General features: G+C 37.7%; 1 protein-coding gene across 1 annotated transcript in view; it reads left to right on the top strand.

Moving 5' to 3' along the window:
- The window catches only part of Sol1 (CUB domain-containing protein Sol1), a 290,756-nt gene extending 279,041 nt beyond the window's left edge, over positions 1 to 11,715 (top strand). Inside the window, exons 11-13 of the mRNA XM_083109748.1 lie at positions 223 to 430; positions 3,731 to 3,978; positions 6,900 to 11,715. Coding sequence (XP_082965874.1) covers positions 223 to 430; positions 3,731 to 3,978; positions 6,900 to 6,982 — 539 coding nt within the window. The 3' untranslated portion in view covers positions 6,983 to 11,715. The remainder of the gene's footprint in view (positions 1 to 222; positions 431 to 3,730; positions 3,979 to 6,899) is intronic.
- Positions 11,716 to 15,416: the final 3,701 nt, after the last annotated feature.

The raw sequence follows: 15,416 nt of genomic DNA, 5'->3' as shown, positions 1-15,416 counted from the left end.
TGTACTGCTATATATTTTTCCCCGCCTTCTCTCTCTATCTTTAATAAACACCGCGATAACTAGCATTTAATTGAAAAATAGGTAGATGAAAGAACAAAGTTTTCGTCTTGTTTCGTCTCAAAATACAAGGGAGATAGAGAAAGAGAGGAGCTCCTTTAGCCTCATCGTCTAATGCTGGTTCAAGCTGCAGCATATTTACGAATGCATGTTTGGCTGTTTCAGACTTCGGGATAACGACAGGTCGACAGGAGGGGCAGTATCCGTGTGCCTTTGTTTTCAACAGCAACGAGACCCGGAATGGTACGTTCGCGTCGCCAAATTACCCTGGGCTGTATCCTCGTAGCACGGAGTGCCACTACTTCTTCAATGGTCAACTTAACGAGCGGGTTCACCTTCATTTCCACTTCTTCGACGTCGAGGGAGTGTTACCGTAAGCGAATCCTTTCTTTCCTACGAAAGAAGGAGGGAACACAGAATTAGTAATTTCTGACGTCGTCAAAGTCGCGAATAATTTCGAAATGAAAGAATTCAACAAACAATGCACGTCAATGAATGATGTCGCGGAAATTCCATATAATGAGAAACGAAAATTAATTAATATAAATGATAATGCGATATCGGGTAATGGAATAAAAGCGACTGACGATAATTATATTAACAGCAAAAATACATATCGCGGTAAATATTTAATGGAACATCCGTGCCTGATAATGAATCAGACTAATCATCTCGGATTTTTCTAACGCGAGACATATCGAAAAAGAAATGTGAGACAGGAATATATCTCGTCTTCGTCGAGATTCGATGTAGGTGTATTCTACTTTTCAACGAATCCGGAATCTATTTGCGACGATAGGTCGTCCAATTTTGGACTCACACTGGGAGCCGAGACGGCTTGTTATATCAAACTGCATCCAAGTTCTCAGCTACTTATCGAAACACGGAAGGAAGTCCTGCGGTGAAGGGTATCTTGGCGGCCTTTCGAGGAACAGAACCAATTACGTGTCATCCATGCTACAGACCGTTATTAACGAGCATATTACCCATTATCCGCAGTAACAATATAACATACTGCAGCTCTTTTTCGGAAAATACAACAGCAGGTAGCGCAGAGCTTCTGCGCACATTAAGAGGGATGGAAGAACATGATAGATGGACCACGTAGAGACAGACAGAGAACTTATAAACAGCTTACATATGCATGTGGAAGATAAAGAGAATCGGGGAGAAAAGCGAGGGTAGTCGCGAGGAACGTATCGAAGGACGAGGGAAAAACGGGGGAGAGAGAGAGAGGAGGAGGAGGAGAACCCAGTGGTGCACCGCGTCGGGTCATATGATAGCTGCTTCCTAATTGGGTCGTATTAAATCGCAGGACCATCAATATTCCGGCGGCAACGTTACGCTACGTTCATTACACGGAAGCCGCTAATTAATCATGTTTCGCCAATTTCTGTCGAATTTTATAACGCAACGCGCTCGTTTGTCGCACACGGCGCCATGATGCAAGGAACATGGAATCCGCGTCATCCGAGCGGCTCGCAACGCGACTCGTCAAATTAATAAATTTTGTCGCTCGGGATCGACGTCCCTGCTGTTTATCGCGACCGACACACGCGGGGAGAATCGGGGAAAGATTCTCCCTCGTAGCTACTTCGGAGAAGGGAAATCGTAAATATATATCGCCCTCTCGCAACCGCATCGAGACGAGAGTTCGATTGGACCGAATGCTACCCGTCGCAAGGTGCTTTATTCGGTGGATGCATTTCAACCCCCGGGACGTTGCGAGACGAGGAAAAGGGTGCACACCCGGCCGTAAATCTGAGCGCCGGTAAACAGTTCTCGAGACGTTCTTGGTTACGCGCGCGCCGGGCAAATGATGATCTATCACCCGAATTGCCACTTATGTCATCGGGCCAACTAGCGGGCGCGGTATACATTCTTCACCGCCGCGATAATAGCCCCATCGCTCACGCATCAATATTTCTTTTCGCGACGATGTATCGTTTGTCTCGTCACGTAGCAGCCGGAGACGAACGTGTAAATCTTACTTATTACCTCTATTTTTCTGTCAAGCGATATGCCACCGCGACCGCCCTCAATTACGCTGGATGAGAGAGTAATAGACTATTACATTATCCAATATGTCTAATGGATTACTATTATATTATCCAATCAATTCAATATCTGTAATAAAAGATATAATAATAGAGACTTTCTTTTACATATATATTGTTTTTCGCGACACTTTATCGAGATATTGATGAAGATATATATATTAATATCATTAAAATAATGAGATTATTATCAAACAAAAGAATTGAATTTTGCTAATCTTTCTCGTAAAAGTGTTTTACACAAGTATATAACATTCGCATTAGAATGATGTGAATAATAGGCCAAGATTGAATTATTTATGGAAATGCTGCTGGAGAAGAGAAAGAGAGAGAGAGCCATGAATGCAATTTATGACCGAGAGGGTAGCCAAGGAAGACGGTTAAGGAAAGTCATCCGGATTTTATCGATATTCCTCTCGGAGGTAGATATCGGGAGCTTTTTGCTGGTTCATTTTTCATCAGGGATATATATCAATGTATTGTATATCTCGTATGAGGGCGTATTTTGAAAAGAGTGAACGTGGAATCGCGCAGAAAAAGTTGAACGGCTTATCGAATGCCGGAGAGTTCAATGCTTAATAATCTATAATCCTCGTATTCTCAAATATACACAGCCGATACGCGCGTATTTTATCGAAAGATTTCGACTTTACGAAGCGAACAGCCTCGTAGATAGAAAACCGAAAATCTCCTTCTGACAAGCTTCTTCGAGAGATATAATAATGGACGATAGAGAGATATATATAACTTCTTTAATGAAATGCGCGACCGGCAAAGTTTTTGAGCCATCAAAGCTTGCAAGGAAAAGTTAAGTGAGTCGTTTAACTATCCAAACTTTAACTAATCCCCTGAATATATTTATTTTACTTGATATATTCCGATAGAATTACCGGAGTTGCCGCGCGCGCGATGTTTTACTTAATTTGAAAACGCGATAACTCGATATAAATATATAAAGTTGGAACACAGAGTTATGCGCAAAGTTTTCGTAATGTGCAATAGAAATAGATATATTGTGATGTGTTTTACGACATCGTGTGTTTTTATTTTATCACGCGAGCGATATTAATTTTTATTATTATTTTTTACGATTATATATGTGAGGGGATTAAAATATGAAAAATAAATAAAAAAGAAAGAAATATATACAAAGTTGATGGAACACGCGCATTCAATTAAAGTGTACGTATTTATGTATATAGATGCGGTTGTGAACACGTTGTTAAAATAAAAATCATAGACTATTCGCTTCAATAAATGTAGAAAATGTTAACATACCTTGCCATATATTTTGCCAGCCAATTTTTGAATATGTAGAAAGTAAATGTTTTTTTTATTCGGAAACAGTGTCTCTATTTTCTTTGTTTATCGTTTTCTGTTGATATTATCTTGGTGAATACCAAACGACAGAGCGATCAAATCGATGCTGTACGTATAAATGATATGTATCTTGCACGTAATTATATACAGAATACCTATCAATTGTAATATCGTATGTACCATGTGTTTGCAAACGATTAAATCAAATTTATTAAAACAAAACGCCGACAATGATGTTCCTTTCTGGTCGATTAAATAAGAGAAATCGTTTGTTAACGAACCGGAATTTTCTGCAGGTGCGAAGCTGTATCAGCCAGCGATTACGTCGAATTCTCCAATTACATGATCAGAGACCGAAAGTACAAGAGGCATTGCGGTCAGATGAAGGAATTCGACATTTACAGCGACAGGAAGTTCTTCCGCGTTACGTTCAAGAGTAACGATCGTCTCGACGCTACAGGCTTTAATGCCAGCTACGTGTTCCTAGACGAGGAGGAGAATTACACGATAAAGATACCTGCGAGCAACGGATCGGCACGGCACGGTGAGGAGCTTTCGTGAAATTAGTTAATTAATTGTATTACTATGCGGCGCATTTTCTGCCTCTACCTGAGCAGAAAGCTAGATATTTTTCAAGTTTTTTAAGTCATTCGCAATACCATTGTAATAACGAGAGACTGACGTGGTCTCTAACAAAGGTATGATGGGTCTCGTTGAGGGAAAACGAGATTTGCCTCGTAAAATTCCCCTCGCTAAATATCGTAAATATACGTTATTTTCACACCCGACGAACATTAGACACGTATTACGCTGTTCATTATTTATCCCCGTCGACAATTTCGTTATGGAAAATGTGAAGTATGAAATACGCGTTGTTTAAAAAAAAAAAAAAAAAAAAAATGCGACACACGCCGCGTCGACTCCGATGAGAATATTTCGTTTATCGCATAAGTTTATTTCTACATTCGAATTTCAAAAAAAATTGCCCAGGTTTATATCTACAGATATATATGTCATGTCCGCGCTCTCTCTCTCCGTATGAAATACAATAATTTACGGATAAATATCGAAAACGGGAGAAACATGTAAAGCATGGACTGCGCAAAGTTATCGCGCATGTTATGATCGCGATACATAAACCGTAATATGATAGTAAAACGTTTGTTATATTCCATTTTTGGCATTTATAAAAAGCGAATTGCCATATCTTTTTTCGCGAATTTTTTTTATTATTACAGAAAAATTTGCGTACCGTTTTAATTATGACGTGAAATCGGCAAGCGGAGAGTTGGCCAGTTCGAGATAAAATGAATAAAGTATCGTTGAAAGATGTGATACTATAAAAGGAATCTTTATGAAAGACGAAAGAAATCTATCCGCGATATTACCAGCTAAAAGTACACGTATTGTACTCAATTGAATTTTAGGGCTAATAATACAGTCTTGTGATGTAACATAATGTTCTTTATAATGTAACAAGAGAACTGTGCGTGATATTAATAGGGTTTCTCCTGAAACCTCAATCGGACCAAGTCTCGTTCCTCCTAACAGCTTGTATTGTGCAATCCGTAGGTAGCTGTTAACTATCGCGTCATAGTTATTATATTCCGGATATTTTAAATTCTTCTCTCAATCTCCATGACAGATTTTGCTCTCTCATGCCCTCTGATTTTCCTTCTTACTGTGTACATTTCGTAGGAAGGAGAGAGAGAGAAAAAAAAGCGAGAGCAGACGTACATTCTGGAAAATAATTGAGTCTTTTGAACATAAAAGAACGCCTTACGAGAGAGAAAAGCCGGTGGAGGGATCTCGCTCTCTGAATTGTACGGAGATTCGTTCATTCGCATTCTCATTCTACAGAGAAGGAGGCGAAAAGTCACGCGCTCGCTCGCGCAAATGGATAGAAGCGCGCGAAGCCTGGAAAAGGTAGCAGCAGAATGAATTAAGGTGGTGTACTTTAAAGCCCGTGGCGCGTCAAATCGAATTGCGCGGAGAGAAGCCCGTTATTCACTCGTTTCGCGCAAACGGGGTCGAATACCTCGGATTCGGTGAGAAACTTTTGTTACAACTTGGAGCATTGTTGCTGGCCGGGGGAGTAGCCCCGGCATGGGCGCCCATGCCAGGGCTTAATAGCCCGAAATACATCTTGGAGCTTCGGTTCGGTCGCTCGTTTAAACGCCGTTTTCGAACGGTAACAATTGCGAAAGGAAACGGGAAAAAAATGTGCAAATTTTCTCTCTCTTTCTCTCCTTCTTCGCCGATTGAAATGTTATAGATTCGCTCGTTTTGTTACGATCCGATTAATTTCGTCGATAATTCTACACCTCAAATGTGTCACGACGTTAAACAAAAATGTATCTACATTAGTCATTACGATTTCGATTGAGTCCGTACAAAGGAGCCTGAAATAATAACGCGATTTGCTTCGCGCTCTCATTCGTGAATCGCGCTATTGCATCGCGGGCCGCGTAATTATGTAAAATTGAATTTCGCACGGTTATACACGGTGCTCGAGAAATTGACTCGACGAAACCAAACAATATGAATTACTTTCGGCACAACGGCCGCGGCATGCGCGGTCAACTAGAATTGCCCGTCATTGTCGCGAAACAAGTTGCAAATAGGACTCGGCCGGATGTGACGCATATTTATAGGCAATCAACGATAATGTCGCGACCCACCTTCCCGCACCCTCCCTCCCGTTTTTCGCGAGATTGTATAGCAGTTTCAATATTCTAGATTGTATCGCGGACTTTGCAATATTTGTCCGGAGGAGCTTGCGTGAGATTGCATAATGAACGAAGCGCCGTAACAGGATCCGATATCAGTTCGAACGTTATCGTAGAAGTTGATAAATACGGAGAACGGCTAATGAGAAAAGGGTTGGCTGCATCTTCTCCGAAAAAGAGGAGAAAAAAAAGACGAAGAAAAAATATCCTTGTTTCTTTTCTACTCGCGCAATTTATTTGCAACGATTGACGTGCGCATGACTGCGGAATCTTGGAATTATCACATGCGATATCGGAGGAGAAAAAATTGGATATTTCGTATCGATCGTAGGATCCGCTGAATACAATGCATACACGATTGTCGCAAAAATGGCCCTTTTTACCTCGTCACGGCAATCTCCCCTCGTTGTATCGTATTTTTTTCTGCTTCGCATACGCGCGACAATAAAAAGGCCTACGAAAAAAGCGAACACGAACGAAACGAATGATATGTATGTATATTATTAATTTATACCATCGTTAACACACATGTGTTATCACACGCGCGGCAGTCAGGTATACAGGCCAAACGCTAGGATCGATAACACACGCGCGACTCGCTCTGCGAGGTCAATCGCGAAACAGAGAGAGAGAGAGAGAGAGAGAGAGAGGGAGGAGAAAGAGGTCGATCTGAGAAAGCATTATTGCATCGGACGCGCGAATCAAAGTAAATGCGTTTTCTTTTTTCTCGTTAAAGGTATCGCGCTTCCGCCGTTGTTTCTGCTGTTGTTGCTGTTGACGGGCCATCTTCTCGCTGGCAGCGATAGAGACTCGCATTAAAAGAAACGGGTCTGTTCGGATGGCTCCCTGGCTCAACTGACAACGAACCGCAATCTGGAGATCGAGAGAGTCATCCAGGATCACCGAGCAGTTCGTCTCCGAAGAAAGTGGCAACCTCGTTGATGAATTCATCGAGAGGAAGCGTGTGTTAACTAAAGTCTATTATCCTCTCCCCTCCCCAAGAGACACGGCATTTTAAATTTACCCCGCATCCTTCCTTCATTCTATCTCTCGTTCGCGTCATGTCTATCCTCTATCTTTCCGGGAAGGAAGGCATTGGCAATAAAATATTTTTACGTCGTCCGAAAACGACGCGCGTGGAGAGAGGAGAAATGGATGAGGAGGCCGATGTCATTCGTTGAAAGTCCGTTGCAATCCCGTTATCCTTAAACAGTAGCAAGTGGGATTAATTGGCTGCATGGCTAAATTGCCGCTAATAGCCTACGCGGGTAAGTTATAGTCGACACTTAATTCTCCCGAGAAGAATTCTTATTTTCAGAGGGAGAGGAAGAGAGAGAGAGAGAGAGATCGCGGGATGGTGGCTCTCTGCGAAAACATTACGAATCGTCGCTTCGCCGCGTCCTGATTTAAAGAAATGTATTTTAAAAGAGCGCGCGCGCCCTATATATCCTCCTTTAAAATTATACCCAGTCCTAATCGCAACTAAAACGAGTCCGCGAATAAATTTTAATTCTCTAATGTTTTCTTCAATACTGAGCGAATTTTAAAAGTCAAGCGCGCGCGTGCTGTTAAAGGAAGCTGTTATATTGTATTGCTTTGTTGTGTATATGAGAATCTAGCTCTGATTATATTCATTTGACGGGCAATGGTATTTCCTCCTCCCACGCGAAACGAATCTCTCAAGTCACCGTCCGTGTCTATCGCTCGAAAGTCATACCGTAGGAGAAAAAGACTCGCCTTCACCAGATACGCTATATACGGACGAACTTATTGACTACATCCTCTATACGACTGTGATGTTCCCGTTCTTTCTTATTAGTTTATCTTAGTGACGGAAGTAAGAGTCTGATCGTGCGCGCGAAAACGGACGTTGTATTCGTATTCGAATATAATTAGGACGTGGAGGTCTACTGTGTATTAATCGCCGATTGCATCGCGAAAAATTTTAGAAAGTTAAATATTTATCGTCGGTTTTAGGCGAGCGAGAGAGCGTTTTTTAAACGAAAAATCGCGAATCAATTTCGGATTTCGAATCCAGCGAGAATACGTAATCGATGCATTTAACGAGAATATATGCGATCGAAGCGCAATGTGTGTTCTTAAAAATGTATGCGGATGAGCGGTCGAACGATTGCGATAATGAGTGATCGATCGAATTTACGAGCCGCTGACGATTAATAGGAAATGTTTTGGAAACACTTTTTGAGCTAGTGGAGAGACCATATCGATGACGCATAATTCGATATCGCGAGAGAGAACATTGGTGTTTATCTTCAAATCTTCTTTTTTCAATATATACAGTACCGGCCAAAAGTATATCACCTTTATGTTTTTTGAGGATAACTTAATTCAACGTGCATATATTTAATTAATTTTTTTTAAGTTGTTTTCATTATTGAATGAAAAGTCTCTTTGTTCAGTAACTTATATACCTATTATTAAAACATATTTATATACCTATCATTGAAACATTATTTAAACATGACTAGATAGAAATATATGGCACTTGAATTAAGTTATCCTCAAAAAACATAAAAGTGATATACTATTGGCCGGTTCTGTATATTTGATATGGAAGTTACATTACATTATCGCAGAAAATTAATCGCACTCGGCACAAATTATAATTATCGCATTTTAAAATTTTAATTATACAGTTATGAATGGAATATAGGAAATATATATGTTGATCTAACTTTTTTTATCATTAAAATTAGTCTCACAGTTTATTATTAGTCTCTAAAGTTTAATATATAATTTTTCTCACACATGGTATATATATATGAGATATTAGCTATTATCGTCTTTCTTATTAAAGCGGGATCTTTAATTGATTCTTTGATCAATTAAAGAGATATTTTCTCATTATTTTTATCCAGCGAAGAATTAATGAGTGTACTTTATGCATCGGATTTTTATTATATGTATATTATATTGGCAATTAAATTTATATTAAACTTAAACTAAATTTCGCTGAAAATTAATTCTCGAAATTAACTCTACTAACTTTTAACAAAATGGGCGCATAAAAATGAAATTTAAAATAATAAAATTAATAATAAAATTTTTGTTTGAGTAATTATTATAAATTATATAAATTATAATTAATTATAAATAAAAATCAAAAGAGGCGAGCGATAAAAAATCTATACTTACATACAGCGTAGATTGAAAACGATACAGTATTAATTTTACAGAGACCGTTTTTTCTTCGAGCAATAAAAACTAATAAAAAAGTGCAATATTTGTTTTATACAATCATCTCAGAAATAATACGTTTTGAAATACTCGTCGACACTAAATCGACATAACACCAGCTACTTGATACAGTTCTTGTTGATTTTTGCAAAATATACATTCTACAGTATAAACATACACACGCTACAACTCTAACACATACATATTATGTACGTTTACCACCATCTTCAACGAGTTAACGAGGCACGTACTAGAGTTAATTTCGTACGTTTTCAAGCGCGATATATGTGCGCATCGAGGCGAGTCGACGTTGAAAACTGTTAACGTGATACGTCTCTACCGTTATAGAAATAGGAGGAGCAAAGACGATGAAAGTCGTGCGCGTTTGTCGGAAAGCACAGCTCGTTATAGAACAATTTACATGAAGGTCGCACTCGAGGAACTCTTCGAGGAACGAGAAAAGAGGATCTATTCGATTCATCTCCGGGTAGATTCAATCGAGTGCTCTCGCGCTGCGTCGACATAACGTTCAAAAAGCTCTCCTCTCTCCACTTTCTCAAAAAAATGATTTCAAATGCTGTTGCGTTGGTGCTATAGCGGAATTAGTAGGCCCGACGTATTTCCTCGAGCTTATTACAGCGATTATGACAACCAGATAGTGTCGTTTTTTAGCGACACATCAAGTGCACTAGGAGGTCGGTGTAAACGACCTGTCGACTACTTATCGCGTCGAGAAGCGTAAGCGCACGATTTCTCGTCCGAGAGGAATCGGAAGAACGGCGGCGATGGAAAAATAAAACACAAAAGTGAAAAGGGAGAAACGAAAAGGACTTGTATGAACTCGATATCAAATTGTGTATCTACAGATACATAACTAGGTAGCAATACTGTCATTGTGTACGTTAGATACTCTATTGTGAGTGATTTTTAAATAGGTTTATAATATGTTGGTCTTCTTCCGAGTTTCCGGCTGATTTCTGCGAGAGGGGTATGCGTGCGATACGATTTGTGCGTGCGAGAAATAAAGCGGATTGTGCGCGTGTATGTGACCAGAGATCACCCTTGTTTTCCGTTAACGTTTTCTCGTGTTAACGATAAGAGGAAGGGAAAGGACAACCTATACACACTTGACTAATTAGTAAGTTGAATAATCGGGGCACTACAGAATGCTTATATATGTAACTATCACCATGTAAATATTGTTACATTCGATCCGTTTCAACTGCTGTCACTATACATAGCCATACCGTCTCATCCCGTTCCCGTATTAGCGATTCACCAATCGAGAGAGTCAATGAGAAGCAGTATAGATCGAGCTTCGACAGTGAAAAAAATATGTATATATATAATATGTATATATACATATACATACATATATATACATATATATATATATAAATATATATATCTGTTATCAATCAACTTTATAATGCGTCGTCGGAATGACATTAATTTTACAACCGATGCTTGCACGATCGATTGATCAATTGAAAGTTAATTGATTATAACATACATACGTAATATAAATTTATAAGTCGTATGATTAATTTACTGACACAATTATAGATTAATATTAATTTTGTTAGCCCGGTATTTACAATCAATTGATCGATTGAAAATTAATTTGTTGTAACACACACACACATATATAGATAATTTGTTTATAAGATACTGTCCATAAAAATCTGGATAAATTCAAACGAGAAAATTATCAATAAAGGAACCATTTATTTCGCTTCCCGCTTTCGCGTCAGTGTGTCTCGCAAGAGTAAAGGAAAAACTTTACGCGATGCGGCCTTCGAGAGTTGAGAAAATTCTCTGCTAAATCACTTATATGTTTACGAACCTATGGACGGTACCGTGTATTCTTTCCATTTTCGCGTTTACGCCTAAAGAGATATATTATAACGAGGTTTAATCGTCGAGAAATTCGGTGACGTGCTGCTGGCACGACGCTCCATAATCAAGGACTAGGATGCAGTCCTAGGAACGTAACTTTTATTATCCTTTCGCGCGTATCACACCGCCTATTACTGGGACCTATAAAGTCGAATTAAAAAAAATCCAAATTGCGCGCGCCTGGGGCGCATCCCGAAACTATGTCCTGCGGTTAAAACTATCTACGAAAGCACATCGTAGTCGTGCTCCGGAAGGAACGACCAGTTGGAGAACGTTGGGGCACCGACTTCGGTATCCGCTAAGAACTCAGCGGATGTATTTTCTTATTCTGTTTTGAGGCCCTTCGTGAGGTCCGACTTGTGTCTCACGCATAAGTTACGAGAATGTAATGCAATCACACATCGTTATTGTCCTTAATAAACATTCACGTATGAATCCATACGTCTCACACGATACGTTCACGGTTGTTCTTTCTATTTCTAATAATTTCTTATACTCTCCTCTTTCCCTCTTCAAAATATACCGCATTTTAAATCTACGGGGTGTCTTTAAACATCAAAATTTCGAGAGCGAGTAGGGATAAACTGAGGAAATAAAGATCCTTGAAAAATTTGCTCGCTTCTGCTTTATTTTGGAGAAATTTGCAAAAAAAATTAAGAACACATTTTTTATGCATATATATATATATATTTAGCGATCTCTTATGCGCTCCCAAAGTTTTGACATTTAATTCAGGACCTATGTCTGCAGATGTATTTCGGTGTCAAATGGATTTTGGAAGAAAACGAAATTTTTCAGAGGAGCTTAATGCATAGAATATCATTAACGATAGATCAATTCTGCTATCTTCGGAGAGACTAGAAAGCGACCTACATAAGACTGAAAACGATTAAACTCTGTCGTAACTTTAGCAGATTATTAAAGGAGATCGTTTTGTTACGCTACGAAGAAGCTACGATCGAAACGAGAAATACTCTTACAATGCCTTGACGTCTTTCTCAGCATAATTGTTTGAGATAATTATTCTAGGTATTATTCGAACCCAGGTCAGACATTATAACGAACTCTGTCTCAGCACAATCCGCCGCAAGCGTTGGAAGAGATGCACGTTATGAGCATTTGCTCCAACAGTGAATAGCGGAAGAAAGGGAGGGAAGAAAATTAGCTATTTATCCGTAGCTTTCATGATTACGTAATGTACGTGAGAGGCAATTTAAATGATTAATTGTCAATAACTATTTTTCCTTTAATTTTCAACTCGCGGACTATAGTTAAATTATATGAAACTAATCATACATTTGCGGTTTCAATTAATTATTTGCATCGACAAGGTTATAATAATTAGTATAATATTATATTAGTAATAAATAATTAATTATGTAATTGGAATGCAGTTTACCTTGCGTTAGTAATTTCAATCAAAATTTTACATAGATATTGTTGATTATATTTCACACCATGTTAATCTGTATCGATTCTATTTTGAAAGTATTACATGTATAAATTTCTTTTATTGCTTGTCGCTTATCAGCAAACGATAAAGATACCGCGCGTTAAAGATACAGTAGAGTCCTCTGACATCTAAAAAGTGAATAAAGATAGGGGGTACTCTCTTTCTCTTTTGATATAATGGAGTCGGTCAAGTCGTTTTCTGTCAACGTTTCAACTCACAGCTGATTGTGAATGCACTAACCATCGGTTAACGAGCTTTGCTCTTTCAGAAAAGGATATCTTTATCTGAATATATGAAAATATCTAAAAAAATACTTTTGAAATGCATGTATCCTCGAAGATTTCGACTTCATACATCAGAATAATGGCGGTTTAATTCAATATTAAATGACGGCGGTTTAATATCAAATTACTCTACGAAAGTTTAAATATTTTTTTATTCGTGAAAATATTTAATTCAGCAGGATCTTTTTCATAAATATATATACATGTTCAAAATTCTTGTTACTTGTGCGTAAAATAATTAAAGGTTAACTCACAGACTGACGGCATTCGTGTGTGTTAAAATCCGACAAGAGATAAGAACCAGAGAGAAGAATGAGAGGTGTCACGGCCCGCTTTTAGGTGATCCCTGAAAGCGATACGCCCTCTGTGGACCTTGAAAACGTGCACCTAAACTACGAAGCCAAGGTGCACGAATGTTCTCAGAGGGTAACATATAAGGTGCACAATTTCTGGTTCTGTTCCGTGCTATGTGCACAAAATGTCGGTAGCACCAGTGCTGTATAGCAAGGTGCTCACGTATATCAAATAAATTTTAATATAAATGAGAAATGACGAATTTGCGATCCTCTCTCTCTCTCTCTATATATATATATATATATATATTTTTTTTTTTTTTTTTTATTATATGAATGCAATGAGCAGCGACATATTGTTTAAGAACAATCATGTTTTCTTTACATTAACTGATTCCTCTTATTATTCTGTGCATAAAATTATTAAAGTAAAATAATTGAAAAATGAACATTTTATCAGATATTTTATAATTTATATAAAATTATGTCAACTTAAAGAATCAAATATCTCGTTAACTATTCAATGTGTGTGTGTGTGTGTGTGTGTGTGTAGCGTACACGGGAGTTATGTGAGCAAGCGAGAAGGTAATAAGAGAGAGCAAAATGGCAATAAGAGTGAGCGAGATAGGAATAGCACGAGCAACGAAGACTCGGAAATCGAGTGTTTCTTGCAGCCTGGCATACTATTTCTCTCTCGCTCGCTCCTATTACTATCTCGCTCGCTTCTGTTATTGTTTCACTCGCTCTTACGTACTCATGTATTGTCATGCTCATCTCGTTATCAAATCTGCCGCTGGCAAGCGGCCGATGACAAATTATGACAAATAAATAAGTTAATTATTTTAAGATATATTTATAAGGGTAAGGGAGTAATTTTAATGGAATAATGAAAATTTTGCGATTAAAATAACATCAAACACGGTATCAATCGGATAAACGTAGTTAAATATATAATCAAAATTTTTATTATCAGACCAATTAAAAATTATCCGATTTACGTCGTGTTTGATATCATTTTAATCGCAAAAATCTCAATAATTCATTAAAATTACTTTCAAATGAATAAAATAAAAAATAGGAGTTTCAGTTTTTATTTTATAAGATGTTTACATTCGCGAGGAAGCCGAGTCCGCTTATCTTTACGACCTGTCAAGTGCGAGAGCGACAGCGAAACCGCGAGTCGAGAGCGAGCGAGATGACCTATCATCAAAGAATTCCGAAGTCTCTTACAATCGGCTTCTTCACTTCCTCTATCCATTCGCAATTTACGAGATTATAAAGTAAAAACTGAAACTTTTATTTTTTATTTTATCGATATGAAAGTAATTTTAATGAATTATTGAGATTTTTGCGATTAAAATGATATCAAACACGACGTAAATCGGATAATTTTTAATTAGTCTGATAATAAAAATTTTGAATATATATTTAACTACATTTATCCGATTGATACCGTGTTTGATGTTATTTTAATCGCAAAATTTTCATTATCCCATTAAAATTACTCGCATATCCTTATAAATATATCTTAAAATGATTAACTTATTTATTTGTTACAATTTGTCATCGGCCGCTTGCCAGCGGCAGGCTTGATAACGAGATGAACATGACAGTATATGAGTACGTAAGAGCGAGTGAAACAATAACAGAAGTGAGCTTACTTTTTGAGTTATGAGGCTTGAAATAATTTCTTAATTTTACATAAACCGTAAAATATCTTGTAAAATATTCATTTTTCGATTACCTTACCTTAATAGTTTTATGTACAAAATAATGAGAGGAATCAATTGGTGTAAAGAAAACACATAGTTGTTTCGAAGAAAAAATATGTAATTTGCAATTAACAATTCCACATTTTTTCTTAAAAACAACTATGTGTTTTCTTTACACCAATTGATTCCTCTCATTATTTTGTACATAAAAGTATTAAGGTAAGATAATCGAAAAATGAATATTTTACAAGATATTTTACGGTTTATGTAAAATTAAGAAATTATTTCAAGCATCATAACTCAAAAAGTACTTAACGGAAAGGTACTTAATTATAGTGTTTTGGAAAGCTCTCGAAATAAGCTACAAGAATGTACAAAAATATATAGGGTATTCCATTTAAAAAAATTGAAGTG

Source organism: Camponotus vicinus, unplaced genomic scaffold (assembly GCF_025532165.1).
Source record: "Camponotus vicinus isolate PSW18456_S1 unplaced genomic scaffold, iyCamVici1.0 SCAF_1, whole genome shotgun sequence".
Lineage (NCBI taxonomy): Eukaryota > Metazoa > Arthropoda > Insecta > Hymenoptera > Formicidae > Camponotus > Camponotus vicinus.
This window is presented reverse-complemented; position numbering and strand designations above follow the sequence as displayed.